This window comes from Odocoileus virginianus, chromosome 16 (assembly GCF_023699985.2).
Source record: "Odocoileus virginianus isolate 20LAN1187 ecotype Illinois chromosome 16, Ovbor_1.2, whole genome shotgun sequence".
NCBI classification, from domain to species: Eukaryota; Metazoa; Chordata; class Mammalia; order Artiodactyla; family Cervidae; genus Odocoileus; species Odocoileus virginianus.
Window position 1 is genome coordinate 53,349,100 of NC_069689.1, and position 24,973 is coordinate 53,374,072.

General features: G+C 41.3%; 1 protein-coding gene across 10 annotated transcripts in view; it reads left to right on the forward strand.

Moving 5' to 3' along the window:
- AKAP13 (A-kinase anchoring protein 13) overlaps window positions 1-24,973 on the forward strand; it is a 314,021-nt gene that overhangs the window by 211,825 nt on the left and 77,223 nt on the right. For 7 of the 10 annotated variants that reach the window (XM_070478204.1, XM_070478206.1, XM_070478207.1 and 4 more), the window contains 4 exons: window positions 7,882-7,957; window positions 13,657-13,793; window positions 22,208-22,578; window positions 24,772-24,825. In XM_070478204.1, the coding sequence (XP_070334305.1) occupies window positions 7,882-7,957; window positions 13,657-13,793; window positions 22,208-22,578; window positions 24,772-24,825 (638 nt within the window). The remainder of the gene's footprint in view (window positions 1-7,881; window positions 7,958-13,656; window positions 13,794-22,207; window positions 22,579-24,771; window positions 24,826-24,973) is intronic. The other 3 variants (XM_070478209.1, XM_070478210.1, XM_020895165.2) reach the window with 1 other exon arrangement.

Sequence of the window (24,973 nt, forward strand, 5' to 3'; positions counted from 1 at the left end):
CATGCTAGTCAGTACTACCTAGTCTGTAGTCCGTGGCTGTGGAGTTATTTCATGAGGTCTGGTAATCCGTGGGTCCATATGGTTACATGCATTGTCCTGGGGTGTGGAGGCAGGTATAACCCTCGATGCTCTATACTTCATGTGCTTATCTTTGGCCAAGCTGGGTCTTTGTTGGTGCACGGCTTCTATTCAGTTGCGGGTTTCTCTCTGCTGTGGCTTCTACTCAGTTGCGGGTTTCTCTCTGCTGTGGCTTCTCTCGTTGCAGAGCGCAGGCTCTAGGGCACGTGGACGTGGGTCCGCAGCACGTGGGCTTGGTGGTGGCCGCTCCCAGGCTCCCGAGCACTGGCTCAGTGGTTCTGGCCAACGGGCTTCGTTGCTCTAGGGCATGTGGGCTCCTCCCAGATCAGGGATCACACCCGTGTCTCCTGCCATGGGGGGGGCGGACTGTTAATCACTGAGCCCCCAGGGAAGTCCATCCTTGACGTTTTAAATGAACAAAGGTGCCTCATGCTTCTAAACTGTGGGACCTGTCGTGCAAACTGTCACCAGGCTCACGACTCGGCTTTCTCCTGCTGCACCTTGGCACTGTTCCTTGCCGAAAGTGGGCATGGTACTCCCCAAAAGCTGACTGGCCGGCTGCGTGGTTTAATCAACAAGATAGCAACAGGAAGAAATCTTCCTGGGCTAGATTTGCTCACCCTTTCCTGGTGAGGAAGCCCCTGATTTACCTGAAATCATACTGCTTTTTAGCATAGGTTTTAGTTTGAAATGTTTGTGAATGAATCCTGATTCCATGGAAGGAACTCACTGGAGCTGCATAGCTTCAGATTTCCTGAGGTTTCCTTGAGTGCTTGGAAGCGGTGAGCCTGCTCAGCACATCGTTGGTAATTAACTGTCAGTGACTGAAAACGCAGGCTCCTGAAAGCAGACAAAGCCAAGCCAAACAAACAGAAAACATTTCTTTCAGTTACAGCATTTTGATGTTCCAAAAATTGGCACCCCCAGTTTCATATTTTAGTTTTCTCGTTATAATACTTGACTTTCTAAATATTTTTGTCTAACTTAATCTATTTTTGTCCCTCTTTTCCAGCCAATAATCTCCAGAGATGTTAAATGCTCCTTTGCCAGATTTTTTCAGTTTCATATTGCTATTAAAAATTGTTTAAAGTTGTTGAATTCTGAGACAAAAGTTAAGAATAAGAAGAGATACTTGCAAGGGTGGGTAAAGAGCACCGGACTGGGAGTGAGGAAAAACGAGTCCTCACTCCGTCTCTAAATGCTCTGTTACTCCTTCAAGTCCCTTCACCCCCTGTGCCCGCCCCACTTTCTAAAGGATCTGGTGAAGGGAGGCAGTGATAATCATAAAGGTTCTCCCTTTAGTTCTATCCTTAAAAATGATTGAGGATAATAAATTCAAAGTTTATTCATTAAGCATCTGCTCTCTACTCATGGGGAGATCTTTGGAAATTTTAAAGATAGGATTCACTTCTCAAGGATTTTACCGTCTTTGAGCAGATGCAGTTACCAGTACAATATAGTTGGCACATAAATCTACCATCCCCAAATCTAGCCTCACCCTTGTTGCCTCATCTCAGAAATGGCGATGTGCCTCCCAATGGGACAGGCAACAGGTCCCATCCAGGCAACAGTAGTCTGCAAACTTGAAAGTACCATCAATTTAGAAATATAGTGAGATGTTTTACAGTTTTAATTGTGGTATCACCTGTCTTGTTTCAAACTCTTCTTTCCAAAGTCACCATAAACCTCACGGTTGCCCAATTCAGTGACTTCTTTTTAAAAATTTATCAGTTCCAACTTCTCAGCAGCAGTTGACACTGTGTCTTCAGCCCTCGGCTTTTCTTAACTTCAGTGAAACTCTAATCTCTGAATTCTTTTCTTGTACAGTGTGGCAGTCTCCGGCTCCTCCCCCACATTTGCAGTGATGCCTTGTGTAAAGTGGAAGAGAGGAGTTGTTATCTGGCCCAGTGTTTCTGTGTGTTACATTTGTGACCTGGGCAGCAATGTATAAAGCATTTCAGATAGAGTTTGGCGTTCGAGTGTCTCATTCAGAACTGATTCCCATTTCTCCTGATCACAGGACACTTTGTCCACCCTCATTTCAGTGCCTAATGTATACAGAATGCTGTAGAAGACTTATTTACTTAATTTTTCCACATCTCTCCCACACCCACTGAGTTCTTTGAGGACTCAGTTCTTTTACTACTTCTGCTTTTAAGGCTTGACACAAATGTTTTGATACATTGAAGATATTTAGTACTTTTTTTATTTAATGAAAGAAGGATATGAATCTGAGGGTGTTTAGCATTATGTCTTCATAGAGTCTTCCTTTCCTAGAAAGTAATCAATAGATTAAAAAATAGTTTCCATTTTAAAAGAATGAAAAGTTGGAAGTATGTTTCTAATGAGCAGTCATGTTTAAAACCAGCTGAACTACATGATCATGTTTTATTTACTCTTCTCTAGTTTGTTTCACTTTTTCCATTTCATATTCAGTGCTCTGATTTCATTTAGTTTGTTTTCCAGTTTCTCCATCTCTTTTAAAATTTTTTTCTCATGCCGCTATCAAGCTTAGTAGAAAAACTTTTGTCTACATGAATATAAATAATATGTATAATATATATATTTTTAGAAAACTTAGGAATTTTTGCCTAAAAAATTTATGACATTTTGATTCTACTTAGTAGGAATAGAAGGCTAGATTTCTAATTTTAAAAAGTGCAACCAGCAACAGAGGTTTACTGTATGGCACAGGGGACTACAGTCAGTATCTTGTAATAAGCTATAATGGGAAATAATTTCAAAAATAACACATGTGTATGTATATAACTGAATCACCTTGCTGTGCTCCTGAAGCATTGTAAGTCAACTGTGCTTTGATAAAATACATATATTTTAAAAAAGGAAAAGTTGAAAGTGTATATCATATATTCACATGAGATACCATTCACACCTGTCAAGTGGGATACATCTAAACACAGGGAAGAGCAGTAGCAGGTGTTGGCAAGTGAGTGGAGAAATCAGATCACTTGGACATTGGTGGTAGGAATGTCAAATGGCACGGCCACTCTGGAAAGTCTGGCAAACCCTCAGACTTTATTAATAAATGTAAAGTTATCATCACATGACATGGGTGTTCCACCCTTCGGTGTATACCCAAAAGAAGTGAAACATGTCCTATGCTCGTATATGGATATTCATGACAGGATTATTCATAACAGCCAGAAAGTGAAAACAGCCCACTTGTCTATCAGCTGAAGAATGAATAAATAAAATGTGGGCATATCCATACAGTGTTATGGGTTATTTGGCGGTAGGGTACAGTACAGATAAATGCTGAGACACAGATGAACTTTGAAAGCCTTGAACCTTAAGAGCTAAGTGCAAGAAGCCAGTAACCAAAGACATCAAAATGTATGATAAGATGTCCAGAGTAGGCCAATACATAGAAATAGAACATAGATTAATGGTTGCCTGGAACTGGGAGGGGAGGGGTTTGGGGTAGTGTGTGACTACTGATGAAGGCAAGGTTTCTTTTTTGTGCCATGATAATGTTCTAAAATTAGATAGTGGCCATGGTTTCCCAACTGTATTAAGACACTAGACCATTGAACGGGCTATTTAATAGACAGTTAAATAGATGAGTTTTAGAGTATATGAATTATGTTTCAATTTGTTGTTGTTCAGTAGCTAAGTCTTGTCTGACTCTGCAACCCCATGGACAACAGCACATCAGACTTCCCTGTTCTTCACTGTCTTCCAGAGCTTGCTCAAACTCTTGTCCATTTAATCAGTGATGCTATCCAACAGTCTCATCCTCTGTCATCCCCTTCTCCTGCCTTCAATCTTTCCCAGCATCAGGGTCTTTTCCAGTGAGTTGATTCTTTGCATCAGGTGGCCAAAGTACTGGAGCTTCAGCACCAGTCCTTCTGATGAGTATTCAGGGTTTATTTCTTTTAGGATTGACTGGTTTGATCTCCTTGCAGTCCAAGGGACTTTCGAGTCTTCTTCAGCACCACAACTGGAAAGCATCAATTCTTTCATGCTTGGCCTTGTTTATGGCCCAGCTCTCACATCTGTACATAACTTCTGGAAAAACCATAGCTTTGACTATACAAACCTTTGTCATATATTTCAATAAAGGTCTTAAAATGCAAAATTGCACACAATATGCAATTATGAACAAAAATGTGCAAATACACACACACAAAATGTGATGTGGTATGCTGGATTGCCAGTATCCGTTGAATCATCAAAAAGCAAGAGAGTTCCAGAAAAATATCTACTTCTGCCTTACTTGACTACGCCAAAGCCTTTGACTGTGTGGATCACAACAAACTGTGGAAAATTCTTTAAGAGATGGGAATACCAGACCACCTGACCTGCCTGTTGAAAAATCTGTATGCAGGTCAAGAAGCGACAGTTAGAACTGGACATGGAACAATGGACTGGTTCCAAATCAGGAAAGGAGTACATCAAGGCTATATATTGTCACCCTGCTTATTTAACTTAATGCAGAGTACATCATGCAAAATGCCGGACTGGATGAAGCACAAGCTGGAATCAAGATTGCCAGGAGAAATATCAGTAACCTCAGATATTCAGATGACATCACCCTTATGGCAGAAAGTGAAGAAGAACTAAAGAGCCTCTTGATGAAAGTGAAAGAGGAGAGTGGAAAAGTTGGCTTAAAACTTAATATTCAAAAAATGAAGATCATGGCATCTGGTCCCATCACTTCATGGCAAATAGATGGGGAGACAATTGAAACAGTGAGACACTTTATTTTGGGGGGTTCCAAAATTACTGCAGATGGTGACTGCAGCCCTGAAATTAAGACGCTTGCTCCTTGGCAGAAAAGCTATGACCAACCTAGACAGCATATTAAAAAGCAGAGACATTACTTTGCCAACAAAGGTCCATCTAGACAAGGCTATGGTTTTTCCAGTAGTCATGTTGGATGTGAGAGTTGAACTATAAAGAAAGCTGAGCACTGAAGAATTGATGCTTTTGAACTGTGGTCTTGGAGAAGACTCTTGAGAGTCCCTTGGACTGTAAGGAAATCCAACCAGTCCATCCTAAAGGAAATCAGTCCTAAATATTCATTGGAAGGACTGATGCTGAAGCTGAACTTCAGTTCTTTGGCCACCTGATGCGAAGAACTGACTCATTGAAAAAGACCCTGATGCTGGGGAAGACTGAAGGCGGGAGGAGAAGGGGACGACAGAGGATGAGATGGTTGGATGGCATCACCGATTCAATGGACATGAGTTTGAGTAAGCTCCCGGAGTTGGTGATGGACAGGGAGTCCTGGCGTGCTGCAGTTCACGGGGTTGCAAAGAGTAGGACACAACTGAGCAACTGAACTGAACTAGCTGACCCTGGATTGGATCCTGGAACAGTAAAGAACATTAATGGAAAAAGGAATGAAATCCAAAGTCTGGAGTTTAATTAACAAAATGTTCCAGTGTTGGTTTCATTCTTTAAGTTTTAATTTTATTTTTTAACACCACAGACATTTTGTATTGGGGTATAGCTGATTAATAGTCATTAAAGAAGACTCAGGAACCTATAGAAAAGGTAGAGTGGATATTAGTTGTCTTTTTATGATCACTCAGGCATAACCACTCAATGAAACATTGAATCAGATTAAAGCTTTTCACCACATAGGTGTCATCAGGAGATTTTTGGCTGCTGCTACCTTTAAGTATAGCAGTACTATTTAATATATACTAGTTGTCAACTGAAGTGAAGTCGCTCAGTCGTGTCCGACTCTTTGCGACCCCATGGACTGTAGACCCCAGGCTCCTCGGTCCATGGGATTTTCCAGGCATGAATACTTGAGTGGGTTGCTATTTCCTTCTCCAGGGGAATCTTCCCAACCTAGGGATCAAACCCGGGTCCCCCGCATTGTAGGCAGATGCTTTACGGTTTGAGCTTGTCAACTGAACTGAACTGAACTGTCAAAACTGTGATGGGGTCTGAGATTTCACCCTACTTGCAAGCTACCAAGTCAGCCTGACAGTTTCATGGCTGCTGTCTGAAGTCAAAAAGCACCCTGAGCACCGGCTTCTTGTTGGTGCTGCCGGCTGCCCTGCTCCACGGGGGCAACACAGGGGCCCGGGGAGATGCTGCGTCACAGCCGTGGGGCCGCTGAGGTTTTACTCCGTGCAGTGAGCCTGCCTCACCTTTGTTCTGACTTCACACATCTGCCTTCACACAGAAAGAAACAGTATCTCTGTCTCCCCAGGCTGTGCGATATGGAGACGTTCTTAACAAGACAACCTAGAATGAAAGGACAGGCAGTGTCCTTTGCTCACTAGACACACACAGGGAGATCCTTGAGGAGTTGTCGCCCATCACTAGTATGTTCTCCTCATTATTATTCAGAAATCAGCCTATTTCATTAAAGGGGTTTGATTTAATTTTCTTTCTTTCCATATTTATGGTATTTATTTTAAATAATACTCTGCTAACTTTTTTATTAAATAATACATTATTTTTGTATTATTTATATATTTATGTGTTATTTTGCAAAATGTGTAACTCATTTTCTGTAACACACAAATGCCTAAAATGACATGAAAAGTGACGCCAATTTGTCCCTCAAGTATTAACAATGAAGAAAATTCTGTTTACTCATTGGCTATTGAGTAACGTCTGAAAAGGTGATAAAAACATTCTCGGGTCAAAAGTTTTAACAAAGTTTCCTAAAATGTTGAGTGGAGAGGTGTTGAAGATCATGGACTGGGAGAGAGCAATGTCATGATAATTCAGAGTGGCTCAGCGTTCTTCACTGTTGTTAAAGGGTCTGATTTTAAAATGTCCGTTATCTCTTTAAAATTTGTTGCTATGTTCATGTAGCAAAAGTACAGTAATTATGGACTCTTGCTTTTCCTGTTGACAGAGAAACTTTCTTCACTGGAAGTGAAGTTTGGCTCGTTTCAAATGAGGTGCAGTTCACAGTCAGAAAATCCTTCTCTAAATGAAAGGGTCTGTTTTGTTTTTTAAGAAAAATTTGCTGTTTCCATTCTTTGAAAGATGGGGATTGGGTTTGTTAAGGTTACTGAATTTGAGGTTTCATCCTTAATACTCACTCAGATTGCATTTTGAAAGGGGATACTTTGCATAATCCCAGGGACCCTGCTGAATATTCTTTTCCATTCAAGGATCACTTTCAAATTTTTGGCATCATTCTGTAACACACCAGGAGTTTAAACACTGATGGCCTCTGGTCCCAGCCTCCATTCCTGTCTACTGGGAAAAGAGCTGAAGCGAGTCAATGATTTGGTGTTTGTTTCCTGTGGCTCTAGGTTTGCACAGTTTATTTGCAAGCAGTTTAATTTCTTGCGTTTGCTCTTTGTCAGACAGTTGTAATTTGACAGAATGCCCCATAACTTTCTACCTTATCTTGCTTAGCATGTTTAGGAAACCTGTTGTTCTTTCTCACCCATATAGTTTAGCATCTTCTCACCAAAGATCAGAAATTGACAAATGTAGGTCCTCCAAGCCTAGTTATTTTTTGGCAAGAGAAATAATACAAACTTTTTCAAGCTAGTGTGGGGATTAAATAAAATGATATATGTAGAATTATCAGGATGAATTGAAATAATGTATGTAGAATTCTTAACCTGATACCCAAACTACAGTAACCCTTGAATAAACAGGAATTATTTTTGCACTTTTTTCTGACTTGCAAACCAGGATGTGAGATACATAGTTGAACATTTGATCCATTTTAGCTGTTAACGTCTTTTTTTTATTTCGCCCTTGGCTGCACCATGATCTTCCTGTTTGTATGTCTTTTTCCGTTGTGCTTTTTTACGCATGACTTTTACTCAATCTCTCTTTCTTTCCCTTCAGATAAACCGAGAAAACTGGTGTACCATTGAGCCGTGCCCTGACACAGCATCTCTTCTGGCTCCCACGCAGAGCCCAGGTGAGCGGGGATTCTCCATCTTCCGGTTTGCTTGCATAACTGCATCCAAAATGTCCCTTTTCCGGAGCCACCATCCCACTCTAATGCAGAATGTTGGCGATCTGTCCTTCATGAGCATTAGTGGGATAAGTGAGAAGAGTATTACGTGATTTGGGTTTCTAGGCCTTTTATCTGTTCACAGCTGAAAATGAATGTGTAATTACCTAAATTTCATTTTAGTAGTAAGTTTCCATAGGTGGCTTTATGGTTGATTAATTCATCTGTGAAGGCATATGTGCTGTGCATATATGTACATGTGATAATGGTTTCTTAATATAATAAAACTATAAATATATATTATTAAGGACTAATCTCAGGTCTCTTGATTTTGGCTGAGCATTGAAATTACCTGGAGAGCTTTAAAAATATACTGATGTCTGGGTCCTACCCGCTGGTGATTCCAATTTACTTAGGCCGAGGTGAGGTCTGAGCATCAGATCTCTTAAAGAGCCTTTGGTTCCTCTGCTGTGTAGCCTAGATTGAGAATCGTAATCTTTGGAAACACTGTCAGCAGTTGAGGCTCTCCTTAAGCACCCACGAGGTACTAGTGACATTAGATGAGGGTAAAAGGCCCTTAAGACCTCGGTGGTTAATGACACGGTGCATGTGTTGTGGTCGTTAGGAGTCCTGACTTTTTACCCACGTTGAGCCACTAATTCACTGTGATGCAAGGCTTGTTCCCGATGTCTGTGCTGCTGTCTTCCGTTCTGAAGCCTACTGACTTTCCTTAAGGGAAGAGGCCAGATGACTGATGAGTAGCTCGAGTACCCTACGCCTGTTCTTGCAGCTGGTAATCTGCATTTTGGGCTCTTGAGTCTGCTTTACCCAACAAAACCTCTGTTAACCTTTTCAGTTTTTCCTGACTTGCTTTAAAAATTACTGAGTTCTCATTTGCTGGTCTTTTTAGAAACACTTTGGCTGTGGATGTTTGGCAGTAGGAGGAAATTTAAGACCAACATGGTTCAAATCCTTTTCCTAAAGAGAAGTTTCCTGCTGATTCTCAACCCTCTGACTTTGCTCCAAAGAAAGTGTTGGAAACAAGAGAATAGCTTTTTTTTTTCTTTCTATTTTTCTCTCATACAGAAGTTAAAGAATATTATTATGCTGTTGTTGTGTTTAGGGTCTCCAAATATTGTAAGATTGACCTTGCTCACAGATGTAACTGACCCATTCCCCATCTAACCCCCTAGAATCTTCGACTTGAAAGTATACTACTCACTCTGTTTTAGTTCCTTAGCTGTTAGGGGCTTTTTCTAGAAGTGTAATTATTCTCAGCCACTCAAGCTGTGAAGTTGTCTGCCCTGTAGAGGTTGCCTCACAGTTAGCATATTCACAGGAAGGTTCTCCACATGCCACAGTTTATTTTTACTACTTAAAAGAGGTGAATTTGAACCCCTGAGCATTTTCCCCAGGGCATAATCTTAAATATCGTTGACTTTCTCCATACCGCAGCCCCCTGAAAGACTTTGATTCTTTCGAATCTTTTTAAACCTCAGTTTAACAAAATCCTAAATTATGCTCCTGAATTTCAGGCTTGAGATTATGATTGTAGTAGGCATAGTTTCTTGTGAATTCTAGATACGTTCAATCATGTAGGATTCTTTCATTTGCTTTTAAACAAAAGCTCAAGAGAACAATAGTGTTAGACTAAATAAGATAATAACCTTTATTTAATGTCACTTTGCATACTCTTCAGGCTTCCCTAGAGGCTCAGAGGTAAAGAATCTGCCCACAGTGTGGGACACCCATGTTCGATCCCTGGGTCAGGAAGATCCCCTGGAGGAGGAAATGGCAACCCACTCATTCTCCATTCTTGCCTGGAGAATCCTATGGACAGAGGAGCCTGGTGGGCTAGATAGAGTCCATGGGGTTGCAAAGAGTGGGACATGACTGAGCGACTAACACTTTCACTTTCTTTCACTTGTATAATCTTCAGCCCAGGATAAATGCACACTTAAGTAGAAATAAGTGCACATGGATTACGGTTAACATAGTTCAGCAAAGCCCAGTGAGCAGGCTGCTGATAAGTTTTCCTACCCTTCCCCAACTATAATTTGTTTGCATATGTAAAATTAAAGCCCAATTGACTTGATAAGCACTTTGAAAGTGCACATTACATTTTGCTTGCTTTTAAAAAGGTGGTGGCTCAGGGCACAAAAGTAAGAGACAGATTTATAAACAGGTCATAAAATAGGACTGACCCACCACAAACTGTCATGTCCTTACTGGACATTTGTCAGATCACAAGTTATAGGTTAATGAAGCATTAACCCCAGTAGGTGTGTGTATCATATTATGCCTGCTGTGTGCCGAGGCGCAGATGTCCATTACTAAGTGTATAAATTCTTAGTCACCATCACTACAACTATTTTAGGGAGGGACGTACTTTCCTATTTCGTTGGTAAGGAGTCTTAGAGGTCGAGAATGACTTCCTCTAGTAGTCAGATCCGGATTTAAGCCACCTCACTCTGTCTAAACCCAGCAATGGCTGCTCCCGTTTACACCTTCCTTACGCCCCACCTTATGGATTAGGGAGAAAGGTTCCACTTGTTTTGAAAACCTGCCAGCACGTGTGAGTTGAGGGTCCCCGCACTTCCGTCTGCTGGGGTTTCACAACGCCTTCGGGTCCTCTGCTCTCCCTCTTTCCTTGTTTTCATCCTCTTCCCTCGGCCCCAGCTCGACAGTCAGCGTCGTATCCCATCCCAGACTCGGGTTCGTTCCCTGGGTGAGGTGTTCCTCCCGGGACCGAGTCTGGATCTTCCCTGTGAATTTTCCGTTAGAATGTCTTGAACCACTGCGTTTTCCAGTCTGGAATCTGGACGTGGTCTCTTTGCCTGCCAGCTGGGCGGCGAGCGGCTCGGCGTAGTTGCTGTGACAGCCTTTTCTGCTCTTGGGCAGCCCCCTCCCCCTGCTGTTTTCCCCTCAACCGCAGAGTGGAGTTTTTTATTTTTCCAAGTGGGGAAAGCCGGGATGGTGGGGGGTGGAGGAAGCAAGTAGAAAACTCACAGCCACTGACTCCACCTAAGTTAGTACATACTCTTAACTGTGAGGGGAAAAAAAACACCCAAAATTCTAGAATACCTGTGATTTCCAGGCTTTTAAAAGCGGGGCTATTCCCATTGAACTACACACAGAAAGAGTTTGGACCAAGATTGAAATGGACTACTTTTCTACTTTAAGTAGAAACATTTTCAGATTAATCTGTAAGCCCCACCTCAATTCCTGTGGCGTGATTTATGTATTAATATTTCTGTGTTGAAATTACCTCTTAATATATTCATGTCTACCCCAGGATTATAAACTGCCCCCTACCCTCCCACACACAAACATGAAACAGCTCTTTATTTGGGTAATCCCCAGTCCCCAGTCAAATGCCTCACTAACAGAAAAGGTAATTTTGTTGACAAGTAATTCATGACCTGTATCAGTGCAGTGCCTTTTTGACCTTGTCTTAGATTCCTGGCTAATCCAGAGCTGATAATTTTTTTTAATAAATTTATTTTTTAATTGAAGGATAATTGCTTTGCAGAATTTCATTGTTTCCTGTCAAACATCAATGTGAATCCAAGGCTAATAATTTATTAATGATCACTTATTAGTTTAGATGAGAAAACCTTTTTTTTCTCTTTATCTCTGAACACAGACATGTATACACACAGTTGCTGTCTAAGCTTATGTGTGATGTGCATTCATGCTTAGTTGTGTCTGACTCTTTGCAACTCCATGGGCTGTAGCCCGACAGGCTCCTCTGTCCATGGGGTTCTCCAGGCAAGCATACTGGAGTGGGATGCCCTTCCCTTCTCCAGGGGATCTTCCCGACCCAGGGATTGAACCTGTGTCTCTTGCGTCTCCTGCACTGGCAGGCAAATTCTTTACCGCTTTACTGTTGCCCCACTTGGGAAGCACATTGTCTAAGCGTAGACTCTAAGAATTAAAAGAGACATTAGCATCATCTAGTTCAACCTCCACTCCCTCTTCTGTGTAGACAGTTTTTTCAAGACCTCTTGCCACAGGCACGCATTCTTCTCCAGCCCTTCTAGTGAATGACCCTGATGACTTCAGCTATCTGTCAGCCTGTGGCCCAGAAGCCTAGTTACAGTGAAGCTCTGGTTTCACTGGGCGAGCCTTCAGCCGTCCTCAGACACATTTTCTTCAAGCTCCCCTGCAGCCTGAATGTATCTCGGGTGTTTCCACTCTCTTGACCTCATTGCCACGTTTATCAGTGTTTCAGTTTTGGTTTGTCTAGGAACAGACCCAGCCTTGGCGGTGCAGCGTCGGTGGCGCCCGCTGGCCGTGGCCAGACTGTCCCCGTGTGGGACTTGGTACACTGTCTGTCACGCCTGTGCTTTGTCTGTGAATCCAGCCCGAAACTGCCAGTGTCTTCTGTTTTGCCATCACCTTGTGTTGTCAACTGCTCTTGAATTTCCTTTCAAGCAAAACCTCCAGGTAGGGTTTCTCTTGAACTGCCAGGCAGCCAGCTTGTCTACAACTGTCCCTCATCACTTAGCACCTAAAGATTTGATAAATTTACATGTGTTTTCCAAGCCGTGCATCATGCCAGTTAGAATAGAATCACTTCATCTTTCAAAACTTGTTGAAGGAGGTTGATATCTTTCTTGGTATCACTGTACCAATATTTTAATCTCTGTTGTTACCAGGTCACGTGTCCCTTTTGGTTACAGAGTTAAGGGAGAGAATGGGTTAAATACTGAGCTAATTTAGGTCTGTTTCAGTTCAGTTGCTCAGAGAATTCTTTGAGGCACCAGTACAATATTTCTGTCAAGGCCCACCTCTGTCTGCTTCCCCAGAGTTCAGATCCTAGTTGTTGAACTGAAAACAGATTCTAGATTATGTGTTTTTCTTCGTCACATTATTCATCCAATATCAGCTCTATCTAGGAAAAGTTAAATAGTTATATTTCTGTTATTGCATAATAAAATCCTTAAGTTTAATACACTGGCATGCTTATTAGTTATGCTTCCTCTTTGTCTTTCATCTTAGTATTTTGATAAAGTAACAAGTTTCCAGAAAGAACTTAAGTCTCAAAACAGAAATTGCCCGCACACCCTATCACATAGTTTCCTAACGAAGAACTTTAGAGTTTGGTAGCAAAAAAAATAAATTCTCTAACTACCAAGAGGAAAAGATGTATGTTTAAATACATAGGTGTTATTATAGTTCTAAATCACTGTTGTTTTCATTTCTGTGCCCATGATTTATATGACAGACTCAGGTTATCAACAGAGAATTGAAAGCCACTAAATTTGTCTCCTTTACAGCTTTTTAATTGAAACGTGTATATTATCACATGTGAAACAGCTCGCCAGCCCAGGTTGGATGCCTGAGACAGGGCGCTCAGGGCTGGTGCACTGGGCTGACCCAGAGGGATGGGATGGGGAGGGAGGTGGGAGGGGGGTTCAGGATGGGGACACATGTACACCCATGGCTGATTCATGTCAATGTATGGCAAAAACCACTACTATATTGTAAAGTTATTAGCCTCCAATTAAAATCCATCAATTTTTTTTTTTAATAGAAAAAATATAGGAAGAGAGGGAGATTGGGTAGTCTATCGATTTAAAAGGCTGATGGCTGGAATGAAAAGAAACTGTTTTTTTTTTTTTTTTTTAAGCAGTGGTTGAATGGATTTTCTTTTTCAGAATGTGACAGCTTCCTGGATGTTGGACTGGGCCGAGAGTGTGCCTCAAAACCAGGTGTCCTTAAAAGAGAATCTGGGAGTGATTCTGACCTTTTTCACTCGCCCAGTGAAGACGTGGACAGCATTGTCTTCTCCAAGGTACTGCTGGCCTCAGTGTGCGCCTCTGGCTAGCCTTCGTCTCTTACACGATCTCAGAGACTTGTAAAGGCTCCCTTTTGGAGAATGCAGCTCCAGGTGGCTGGGCCTTAGAAAGAGGCCTTGACTACTTTCTTTTCTATAGAATCGTGGCTGGTTCCATGCAGGTTGTGAAACTCAGATTGAGGCCTAAAGAAATGGGCATTCCTGTCAAGTGAATTAGAAGTCAGATGACGGTGACTGCTTCTCAGGGGGTAGGAAGGACCGCGGGATGGACTGTAAGACGTCATGTGAATAAGCTTACCACAGAGTCCTGGCTGGTTAATGTGTTCAGGCCTGAAGCTCACGGCTGAGCTTGGTGACGTCAGCCCTCCTCATTGCCTGCTTACTTGGATCTTTCTAGACCTCTGCTCGGGAATCCAGCTTTCTCCCTGGTGGAAAGCCACACCCATCCACATGAGTCACTTCACATTTTCATAGTGTTTGAGGCTCCAAGACGCACTCTCTTAACTTAGGTTTGCGTCTAGTTGCCGCGAGGTCTGTTTTGTCTCCCAAGAATAGAGGCCTTTCCCATAGCCGGGTCAGCGCATGGTATATTAACTTGCTGCAGTGGGTTGTCTTAACAGAGAGCTGGGGAGGGGCAGACACCCAGCGGCCACGCCGACGCCCTTGTGAGGAGCTCGTGGGAGAAGCGGCGGGCGTTGGGTCAGTGGCTCATCAGGTCCCGAGGGCAGGCTGATGGTGCTGGGTCTCTGCACCAGAGGCCTTCTGGGACTCTGGTACAAACACACTCTCCCTCTCTGAGCCGACCTGCACTTTCCCTCCCTCCTGCTCGGCGGCTCTCATGTGTCCACTGGGCCTCCCCTTGCCCTGGCCTCTTTCCCTTTCCTGTGTTCCTTCCATTCCAGGGGGCCTTAGAAAGACTCAGGGACTTCAGCATTCCTGTCATCATTCCTCGTAGAAGGGGGAAAGTAAAGTAGAAACGTCCACTACCTGGGCAGAGCTATCCTTCTCTGAAGTTATTTACAGAGGAGGACATCAGTAAGATCTCTTCTTTGTTTTAGCCAACAGAATTTAGGTGATTTCCACTGTGATTCGAGGTTTGCACTGTAAGGACTCCTAAAAGTGTCTGCTTCTCCCCAAGGGGAATGCCGTTCTCTAGGTGCCTATCTCTCAAAAGGCTTCAGTGAATACATTAGATATTATCTCTTAAGTTCCAGTTTTAAGATGGAATCACTGGTAATCACTCACACTGGGCCCTGGATATGTGAGGATTTGTTCAGCATTTATATATGTGTGACAGTTTTCTCAGTAAAAAACTTTTTCACCAGTTGTAAAGTTTCCTCCATGAAGAAACACTTGCTTGAACCTCCTAGGTGCATGCCAGCTTGCCCTGAATGTTGCCATCTCTAAGTTGAATGGTTTTCCTAGCTGAGGAGAATTAGAATTGACTACATGTTACTTTACTACTTAATTATTCCAACCTGCTAAAATCATTTAGGTTTTGTTCATTAAAAATGGCCAGTACTGGATTTTAGGAGTTTTTTCCAGGACGATAGCACAGAAGCATTTTTTAAAAGCCGAGGTATATCCCTGACTAAACTTTGACCAACATTTTGTGCATTTTGTGCTCCTCGGAAAGTCTGGAAATGGCGGAGACACTCTTCCCCTCTTCATGCTCGCACGAGAATGTCTGGCAGCCGGGGGTGAGGTTGGAGGGTCCTTCTCTTGATGTCTCCACCCTGCCACGGCGGTGGTGACCAGGAAAGGTTTTGCAACCACGTTTTCTCTAACATTCACAAAACCAAGGGTTAACATGTGAGAGGAAAAGGAGACGGACAGGCTAACGTTTACAAGGTGCTTACTTTATGTGAGGCACTGAACAGAATTTTTTTACATAGGTGATCTCATTTCATGCTCCCAGCGGCCCTGCAAGGTGGGTGGTTTTATCCTCATTATACCCCTGAGGAAACAGACTCTGGTTGGTAAAGAGGTTGACTCAACGTTACTCAGCTAGTAAGTGACAAAATTGAGATGTGTAGCTAGGCCCAACTCTGAAATCCACTCATTGATTTTGCTTTTAATCTCCAAGCACCTGCTTCAGTAACCAGTGCTTTATACAGAAGCATGGCCAACTAATAAAAATAAATGGGAAAAAAAAAAAAAAAGAAGCATGGCAGTGGTGGCAGACAAGCCATCAGCTACTTCCTTAGAGGCTTTCCCCTGTGGTCATCCACCCAGCATTTGCTGTGAAGCGTCAGACCCTCCCGGAGCCTCTCTGCAGGCTCCAGCCCTCCCACACTCCCTTCTCTAAAGACTAATCTGTAGGCAAGGCATTGCACCATCCTTTTCTGTGAACCATGAGTGGTACGTTAGGTCACTTCCTGCAGCCACTTGTGTGACTTTAGCCTTACAGAAAGCTCTTTAATATCAGCCCACAGTGTTTGTCAGAACTTTCCACCTTAACCTCATGTTTCCACTTGGCATGCCGGCCTCCTGGCAAATATGACTCTTTGGTGAGTGTTGCGAGCTTCATGTTTTTTTCTGATGGATAATTGCTGGTTCCTGAGGTCTTGGCTTTTCCATAGATCAGTAGCATAAAAATTTAATTTTTGCTTTTAAAGTGAGAAGAAATCCTAGGGTTCTTTCTGGTCCAAGCTAAGAAAGAAAATGTGATTATAAAATACATGATCTGAACCACTCTGCTACCCAAAAGGTAATTGAAGCCCACAGAATTATACTAATAGTTGCTGCCTCTTTTTCCCAAAGACAAAACCCTTACACCTTGTTTCCCCCCCACCCCCTGCAATCATAAGATACTATCCACAATTGATTAAGAAAAAGCAAAGTGACTCCACCAACATGCTAGCTCTTAAAGGAAAATCCTTTGTTTTGTATGCTGTCAATTGCTCTCAAGTACTTAAACATCAAGCCAAAAATTTACCTTAAATTTTTTAAACTTTTTCAGATAAAAGTAAATATATTTACAGAATCCAAATTAGAAAACCTGTGAACTCTTAATGCACAAGTATTGAAATGATTGTAATTTTAGAACTGTGAAGTGGGGCTAGTGCTTGCCATCAGTATAGCACATAAATGGATTAAGTGATTGGCAGATACTAGGCATTTAAAATATATGCTTTTATTTTCAAGGCACATGGCCAAGGGCCTTAAGTATACTATAACAGATAATAATTTATGAATATTTGAATAAATGAATGAAAATTAAAGGACTAGTATTTTGGCAGTGTTAAGGGTGACTCCTTCAGGTGTAGTAATAAGATTCAGAACGCATGGCCATCTCCAGATTTCTATATATGTGTGTGTAGTGTTTACACCTCTCCGTGTACCTATCTGTATCATACCTGATGCTGTAACTCTGGTTAAGAAAGCCAGTCAGGCATTTTTTCTCCCCCAATACTTTTATTTTTAAAATTTTGAAACAAAAGTGGGAAGAATTCTGCGGTGAATACCCACCACCTAGATTCTACAATTAACCTTTTTTTTTTTTTAATTTTTTTTTTTACTTTACAATTAACCTTTTATTATTTGCTTTGTTACATAATTATGCATCTGTCCCTCATTCTTTCCATTAGGTCATCTAATTTCTTTAATACACTTCAAAGTTATAGATATTAATGCACTCCACTTCTCAATACTTAGAATTCAGTATTTGTAAGATTTTTTTTATAATATTTACATAAAATGAAGTACATGGTCTCAAGGGTACCATTCAGTGACTTTCACCCCAACTTTATTGAGTTATAATTGACAAATAAAAATCATATATTTTAGGTGTATAAATCCTAGCTGAACCTAGAATCACCTGGAGAGCTTGGAGAAGAAAGGAAATACACAAAAGAAGAGCCTGTCCTCAGAAACTTGAGTTTATTATGTAACCTTACTGAGCTTCAGGTTTCTCATCAGATGCAAATAAGAACAGCTACTAAATCAAACAGTTGTGAGGATTAAAAGAAATCATACATCTAAATCTCTTAGTAAAAGCCTCACAGTGATGAGTATCTAGTACATAATTACCATTCAAGTTTATGTAATAGTTATAATGCACGTATATTTAAGTAATAGATTCTCTCAAGCTTTTTGTAAGCATCATTTATTTTAGACTTCTATGTTAACTTTTATTTATTAATTATTTTGTAATTTTATTTTCCCTAATTTTTTTTTTTTTTTCCCTAATTTATTTGGCCTTAGATTAGGCAAAACCTAAGTGTCCTCAGGTCAGTCTGTCAGCTCAGCCCTGCCCTTGAGGCCTCAAGGTCAGTGTTGGAAAGCTCAGCCACCCTCACACCTTTCTGTGCCCAGAGGGCGTTCTCTCCAACACCTAGTGGTTTTTCTAGCCTGATCACCATTTGCAGATATTCATAATTTTATTAACCCCAAGAAAAGAGAAGCTTATGGTAGAGGTGATAGTTTCTGTGTGTGTTCCATCCTGCTATAATAGTTTCTGTGTGTGTTCCATCCTGCTATATGCAGGAGGAAAAGCAGTCATGAGAACTCCAGAGAGGACGAGTTCGTCTGTCAGCCTCAGGTACAGACCATGGTCTTCGTTTCCCTAGTAAGCTTGCTTTCTTGCGTGCGTGTGTGTTAGTCGCTCAGGCGTGTCTGACTCTCTGTGGCCTCATGGGCTGTAGCCCACCGTCTGCTCTGTCCATGGGATTCTCCAGCCAAGAATACTGGAGTAGGTGGCCAAGCCCATACATGACTCCATTCACCCCTTCCTTCCTGTGTCTACCTTTTAGAGTCTCTTCTTCTCTGCCCTAACCCAGTTAATACTCATCACAGTTGTTTTTGGCCATTTGCTTCTAAAAATGAAAAAATATGTAATATATATATATACACATATTTTCATTCTTATATATTCACTGTATTTATATATAAATACTTATGTATTTAAATGTAATATTTAGTCCATATAAATATATGTGTGTGTGTATATGTGTGGGCCTTGGGATATTATTCCTGATTGATCCGTCCTGATACTCTCAGGAGGAATGGTGCCGTGGGTCAGTTTAACTGGTACATTTGATTGACATGGATTCAAAACCAAGTTTTAAAATATTTGTTAGTTAAACTGATCCCATGCACCATTCCTCCAGACCATCAGGAATAATGTCCTGAGTCTTGAAAGTCATGTAACTAGCAGGTGTTCTAAGAAAGAGGACCTCTCTAAAGAAAGAAAGACCAGCTCAAACTCTTAGAGGGGCTTAACTGCTAAGCATGGAGCATTCTGTTCTGTGTTGGAAACCATTCCCCCTTCTAATTTATAGAAATACAAAAACAGCATTCCCCAAGACCTGGTACTTTTCTGAGAAGGGAGAGGAATAGTGTAAGTCGTACCTCTCCCATCTGCTTTTTGGCAGCTTTCTCTGAGAGCTTTAGCACTGCACATTCAGAGACTGGAAAGGGAACATTGCAAAAAAGAAAAAACCCCAAAAGTTAAACAAACAAACCCTGTTTTTCTTTTTTCCTCTATTATCCATGATTAAAATAGTTAGTGTTTGTACACAGACCTTACATTAATTTCTGACTTCTTTAGCTCTGAAGATTATCACGTGGCTCATCCCTAGACACATACCTCGCTGTAGAAGGGCCATGGCCATATTCCAGGTTTGGTTTCTCATTACGCCACTGACTGCTTTCTAGTCTGCAAAGTAGTATAAGGATGTGATGAAGTTGGGAAACTCTTGAGAACACTAAAGGGAAAATAAAACACAAACCTGGAGAAGAGTATTATAGCCTTCTTTAGATTCAATCTAAAGTTAAAACCATTTGCCTCAAGTACTTAATAAATGAGCTCTCTCGTAACTTCTGTATTTGTCCTGTTTTTCCATTTTCAAGTTGCAACTGCCGGCTCATGAAAATACTTGAGTGTAAGAATATTATACTGTCTGAACCTCATTCTTAAATCAGAATCAGGAATGCAAAACTAAAGAAATCATGCAGTTACTATGAAAAGCAAAACAAAACAACTCCCTGTCTTTTAGCTTGTGGTTTTGTTTTTTTAAAAATTAAGATCAGAGTTAAAAGCACACACCGGGGATAAGACCACGTTGACGATATATGCTAGGCAGGTTTCTTCTTGTTAGAGAAAAGTACCTGCTTTCCCATCTGCAAGTCATTTCCGCACTGGGAAGAGCTAAATTGTAAGAAAAACGTGTGATACATGGATAAATGGAAACTTTAACTTCTTTTGAAGCCTTGCTTGTGTATCTTAACACGGACTTGTCACATATTTTTCTCTTCTGTTGCCTATTCTGTTTGTCCCTGGATATTGCTTTGAGAATTAGACATTTAGGCAGCTTTAGTTTCCTAGGGCCGCTGTAACCAATTACTGCACATTTGGTGGCTTGAAACAATATAAAACTGTTCTTCCATAGTTCTGGAGGCAGGGGGTCCTAAAAGCCATGTATCCAAGGGGCTGCTCTGTCTTCTTACAAGGAATCTACTCCTTTGGGATTCAGGAAATATTCTCATGTGAAGTATGACCTCATCTTAATGAACAACATTTGCAAAGACCCAACCAAATAAGGTCACATTCTGAGAAGGATGTGAATTTGAGGAGGACACTATTCAACCCATTCCAGTGAAAAAGCTAAGACATCCTATAAGTGTCTTCTGAAGTTGCTATTCATGACCATTTATATTCTTCCTCTGGATGGAGTATGGCCCCAGGAATAGAAACTGTAGGATGCTCAGGTCACTCCTCACTAACTTGAAAGGAGTCATTGACAATTTTATTTTAAACCAAAACTTACTGTATTTTAGAATCTACTCAGTATAGTTTCATTTTACTATAAAATAAAAATATATGGCCCAGTGTGGCCCAGTTGAAAGGAACACTGAGGACTTCTGATACATACTTTGAGATCTTATTTCTTACAGAGTCTTTTTGTTTTTGTTTTTTAAGTGATGAAGATAGTAATAGAGCAGGGCGTTTTTAAAAGTTGAAATTAGCTTGCGTTCAGATCTTGCCTTTGCCTTTGGGGGAGCCCAGGAGACAGTCTGGGCCTCACAGTTCTGACTCTCCAGCGCCTTGCATCTCCCTCAGTCTCATCCCTCACTGCTTGTTTAAAGAGCAGTTAAGCTGGGGAACTAGATTCTAGAGAGTAGGAAGAAGAACCTCATATGAGCTGGTGAGATCCAGCCCCGAGCGCATAAAGATTGCTTTGAGAAGGTAGAGTGCTTTTGAAGTGTTTTGTTAAGCCTTTAAAGAGGCAGCCTCTTTAGTATAGAAGTTATTTTCTGTTTCAAGACTAAAAGGGCTCATGAGTTTCTATAATTTTTGAAATCTCTTTTGAAGAACTATAAGTTTCTTTACTCCTAATTAAAACTAAGTAGATTGGCAAATTAGGGAAATACTCTGAAGAAGGGGGCGGGGGACGGAATCACAGTCTCTTTCTGTTTCCTGCTCCCTATCCCGTAAGAATGCACAAGAAAGATACAAAGACAGTACAGTGCCCGCCTGTGTAGCTGAGAGGGTGAGCATGTGTCTTTTAGACACTTGACTTATATTCTGGGTAATCTTATTTTTTTAATGCCACAACGCTCATCTTTCCCTCACACATCACATAATGTGTTCTGGTGCTTTTCAGCGGGTAGAGATTGTCAGTCTGCTGGATCAGAATGACACAATTCCTGGTAGGCTTTAGAAGTTGGCCAGGGAAAGAGCACCATCACTTTATCAAAGACTGCAGAGGATGATTATTTTAGGTACAGTTTGGCTTGATAAAACTCAGCCAGTACTCAGTTAAAGGAAAAAAGGGGGGATAAATTTCTTGCATTTAGGTATTTGTGGCCCAGAATTTGGACATTTGTGGCAGACTTTAGGTGGGATCATAAGCTGTTCTGCATTTTTGAAAATGCCACTGAAAATAGACTTGCTTTTTGAATATAAACTTCTGTGTATCACTGTTATAGTCAAGCACACTACCTTGTTTTTAGTTAAAGCTTGTAAAAAAAAATTAACTTTACATGGTATGGATTTAGAGTTTTCATACATCAGAAACCTCAGAATAGGTTCCCTTCATTTCAGTTGATAGTATTGACTGAAAATAACTGACCGGAATTAGATCTTTTCCTCTGCAAGAAAGGGAAGACAATATATTTCCCATTTTGCACCTCTAGTGTAGAAAAAGTATAATCCTGGATATAAACCTTGTATATACCAAGTATATATACTTGTATATAAACTTTATATACTTGTGTATAAACCAAGTATAAACCTTGACTGGAGGCGGTTTGAATCCATCTCTGATTGTGCTTTAAGAAAGCAAGCTGTTTGAAGCCAGCTGTGATGTTGCCTCTCCACCCCCTGTAAAGGCACTGACTCAGTGGAGAGTGGCTGAGGCCTCTCGGTCCTGCTGTTTCTGACCATTCGTGCTTTCTCTCCACTGCAGCCCGAGGAGGAGCAGCTGGCCTGCGATGTCACTGGATCCAGTTCCTCCACCGATGACACGGCGTCCCTGGACCAGCATTCGTCTCACGGCAGTGATGTGTCCCTCCCCCAGGTTTGCAGTTTGAACAGGTCCCGAGACCCGCAGTGTCTCAACGGCTTCTACAGCCATGGGCTGGGAGCTGAGAGTCGAGAGAGCGAGAGCGAGCCCGCCGGCTCGGGTGAGATGGAGGAGGAGGAGATGGACAGCATCACCGAGGTGCCCGCGAGCTGCTCTGTCCTGCGGAGCTCCATGCGCTCTCTGTCCCCTTTCCGGAGGCACAGCTGGGGTCCCGGGAAGAACGCAGCCAGCGACGCAGAAATGAACCACCGGAGGTGAGGCGGCAGGCCGTTCGTCTCCTCTCAGTGTCTGCTTGCTCTCGATTTGGTGTTACCGTTCGTGAAAGTTTTCAGGAGATACCATGGTATAGAAGAAAGAATATAGGCTTTGGAATCAGGAAAATCTGTGTTCCAACTCCAGCTCTGAAACTTACTACTTGGGTAACCTTGGGCAAGTTACCTGACCCTTCTGAGCTTTAATTTTCTCATCTGTAAAACACCTGCCTTTCAGAGTGTAAGAGTAAAGATTACAGTGAAATATGTAAGTTACATAGTGGGTTAAACACTGGTGTAGCATTAACTGGTGTACCGTTTGTTTAGGCCAGATTTGTTCATGATATTGAAAGGTTAGAAAATTTGAAGGGAATAGTTTCATGTCAATTTTGAATTAAAAAATAAACTTGAAATCTTACAGTCTCAACACAAGTTTTTCACAGTGCTTCATAGGATTTGCCATCTGTTTCTAGTTTAGAAAGTTTTGATAAAATCTAAATTACCAGTACTTAACTGTTAAAGAGATCATAATAATTATTAAATTGTTACTGTTTTTCCAGGTATCATTCAGTCTGGGGGTCTCTTGTGTGAGTCTCATACTCTCAGTTTCCCAAGCAAGCTGTATGAAAATGTAGATTTGGTTTCTAACCATAGGCTGCCTAGGTGAATTTAAGTTTAAAGAACAGGTGCCATGATGCCTGCTATATGTGTAAAAGTGTGCCTACTCCAAGGCTATTTTCTAAATGAGGACAAACAGCCAGGGGAGGAGGCTGACCATTGTAAAACAACTGATATCAACAGTTTACCTGGAGCAGTTACTGGCTTGTTTGCTTTTTAAAAATTCCTTGACCTCCTAATATTTTGGCCTAGATTTCATAGCTGTAAGTACATGTAATCTGATTACATTCACTCACTCATGTATTTTTTTATTCGGCCAACATGTATTAAGCACAGCAGGCATTTCTAGGTTCTGGAGGCCCCAAGGTGAAAGAAGTCCTACCTTCATATGGTACCTTACAGCCTCCTGATTTGCTATCCTTTTAGATTCCTGTAATAACACATTGTCTCATGTAATTTTCCCATCCTCTTCATGAGTCAGGTGGCATCCCCATTTTTGCAGCTGAGACTACGTAAGTAGTTTAAACCATTTACACAATGTCAGTGGAATCCAGGTTTCCAGTCTCCTGGTCGAGCAGTCTTTCTACAACTCCATTTTATTCTGGGATACAGTTCAGGATGCAAACCTTAAAAATAACACAAGCAGTTGCTCTATCTGATGGGCAGTTTTTATGTCTTTGAAATCCTAGCTTATGTAAAAAGCAGTTTGTAAAAGCTTTCCTTCCCAGCTTTGTTCAAGCTGTAATTTTTTTTTTTTTTTTAAGCATTCATATGGGAAAATAAGGATGGGAAAATGATCCCTACAGGCAGAATTCCCTTCCTGAGGCAAGAGAATCTGCCTGACAGGATACACGTGTCCTAAATGACAACAACATTGAGAAAGGAGGATTCCTTTTATATGGAATCTGTTTTCCTTTATAAACCATGATGGATCCCTTTGCCATGACTTTAATTTCCAAGCTAGATGTGACTGTATGCATCATGTTGCTCCAGTGAGGATATTGAAGCTCAGATTAAAAGATTTGCCCAAGATTACATGACAATTTTAGGATAGAGCTACAATTAGAACCCTTTCACCTAAATTGCTTGTATTTTCAACCTATATAATATCATGGACTCTCCTATTTACAGTTATCATTCAGAATTGCCTGGTACCACTGTCCTAGTACCTCTAGAGATAATGGAATGAGAGTCAGGGGTCATTTTCATCAGTTTAATTCTTACAGTATTACCTGCATAGAGAATTACCTGAATTTTAAAGTCTTTAAGAAAACCCTGTTAAAGTTATTCTTGCATGGCCTTTATAAAAAGTCCTTCTGCTTTTATAACTTAATAAACCTCATTCCTGGTCACCTGATTGTCCCCTCCATGCTCCAAGGAGTTAAAGTAGCCCTGCTCAGAGATTATCAGGCCTTTTTGGTGATGATGTTTTCCTTATTCCACGTTCTTTCATTCCCTTACACCCAAACCATTTCTCTTTGCTGATTGTCTCTTCCTTGTGTGATGTTTGTATGTTTCATGCGTTTGTATCCATTTTGTTTCACCTGGACACTGACCTCTTCCACCATTCATTTTCAGTTCAATGCGAGTTCTTGGGGATGTTGTCAGGAGACCTCCCATTCATAGGAGAAGGTACAGAGTTCACTAACTTGATGGACTAACTGTTTGCCTCTGAGCTTATTTTACTAACAAGCATCTCATTCTGCTTCATCCACGATTAAACAGTCTAATTTTAAATAAGTCCTGTCTGCTTCAGACAAATAAAATACAGGTACTTACT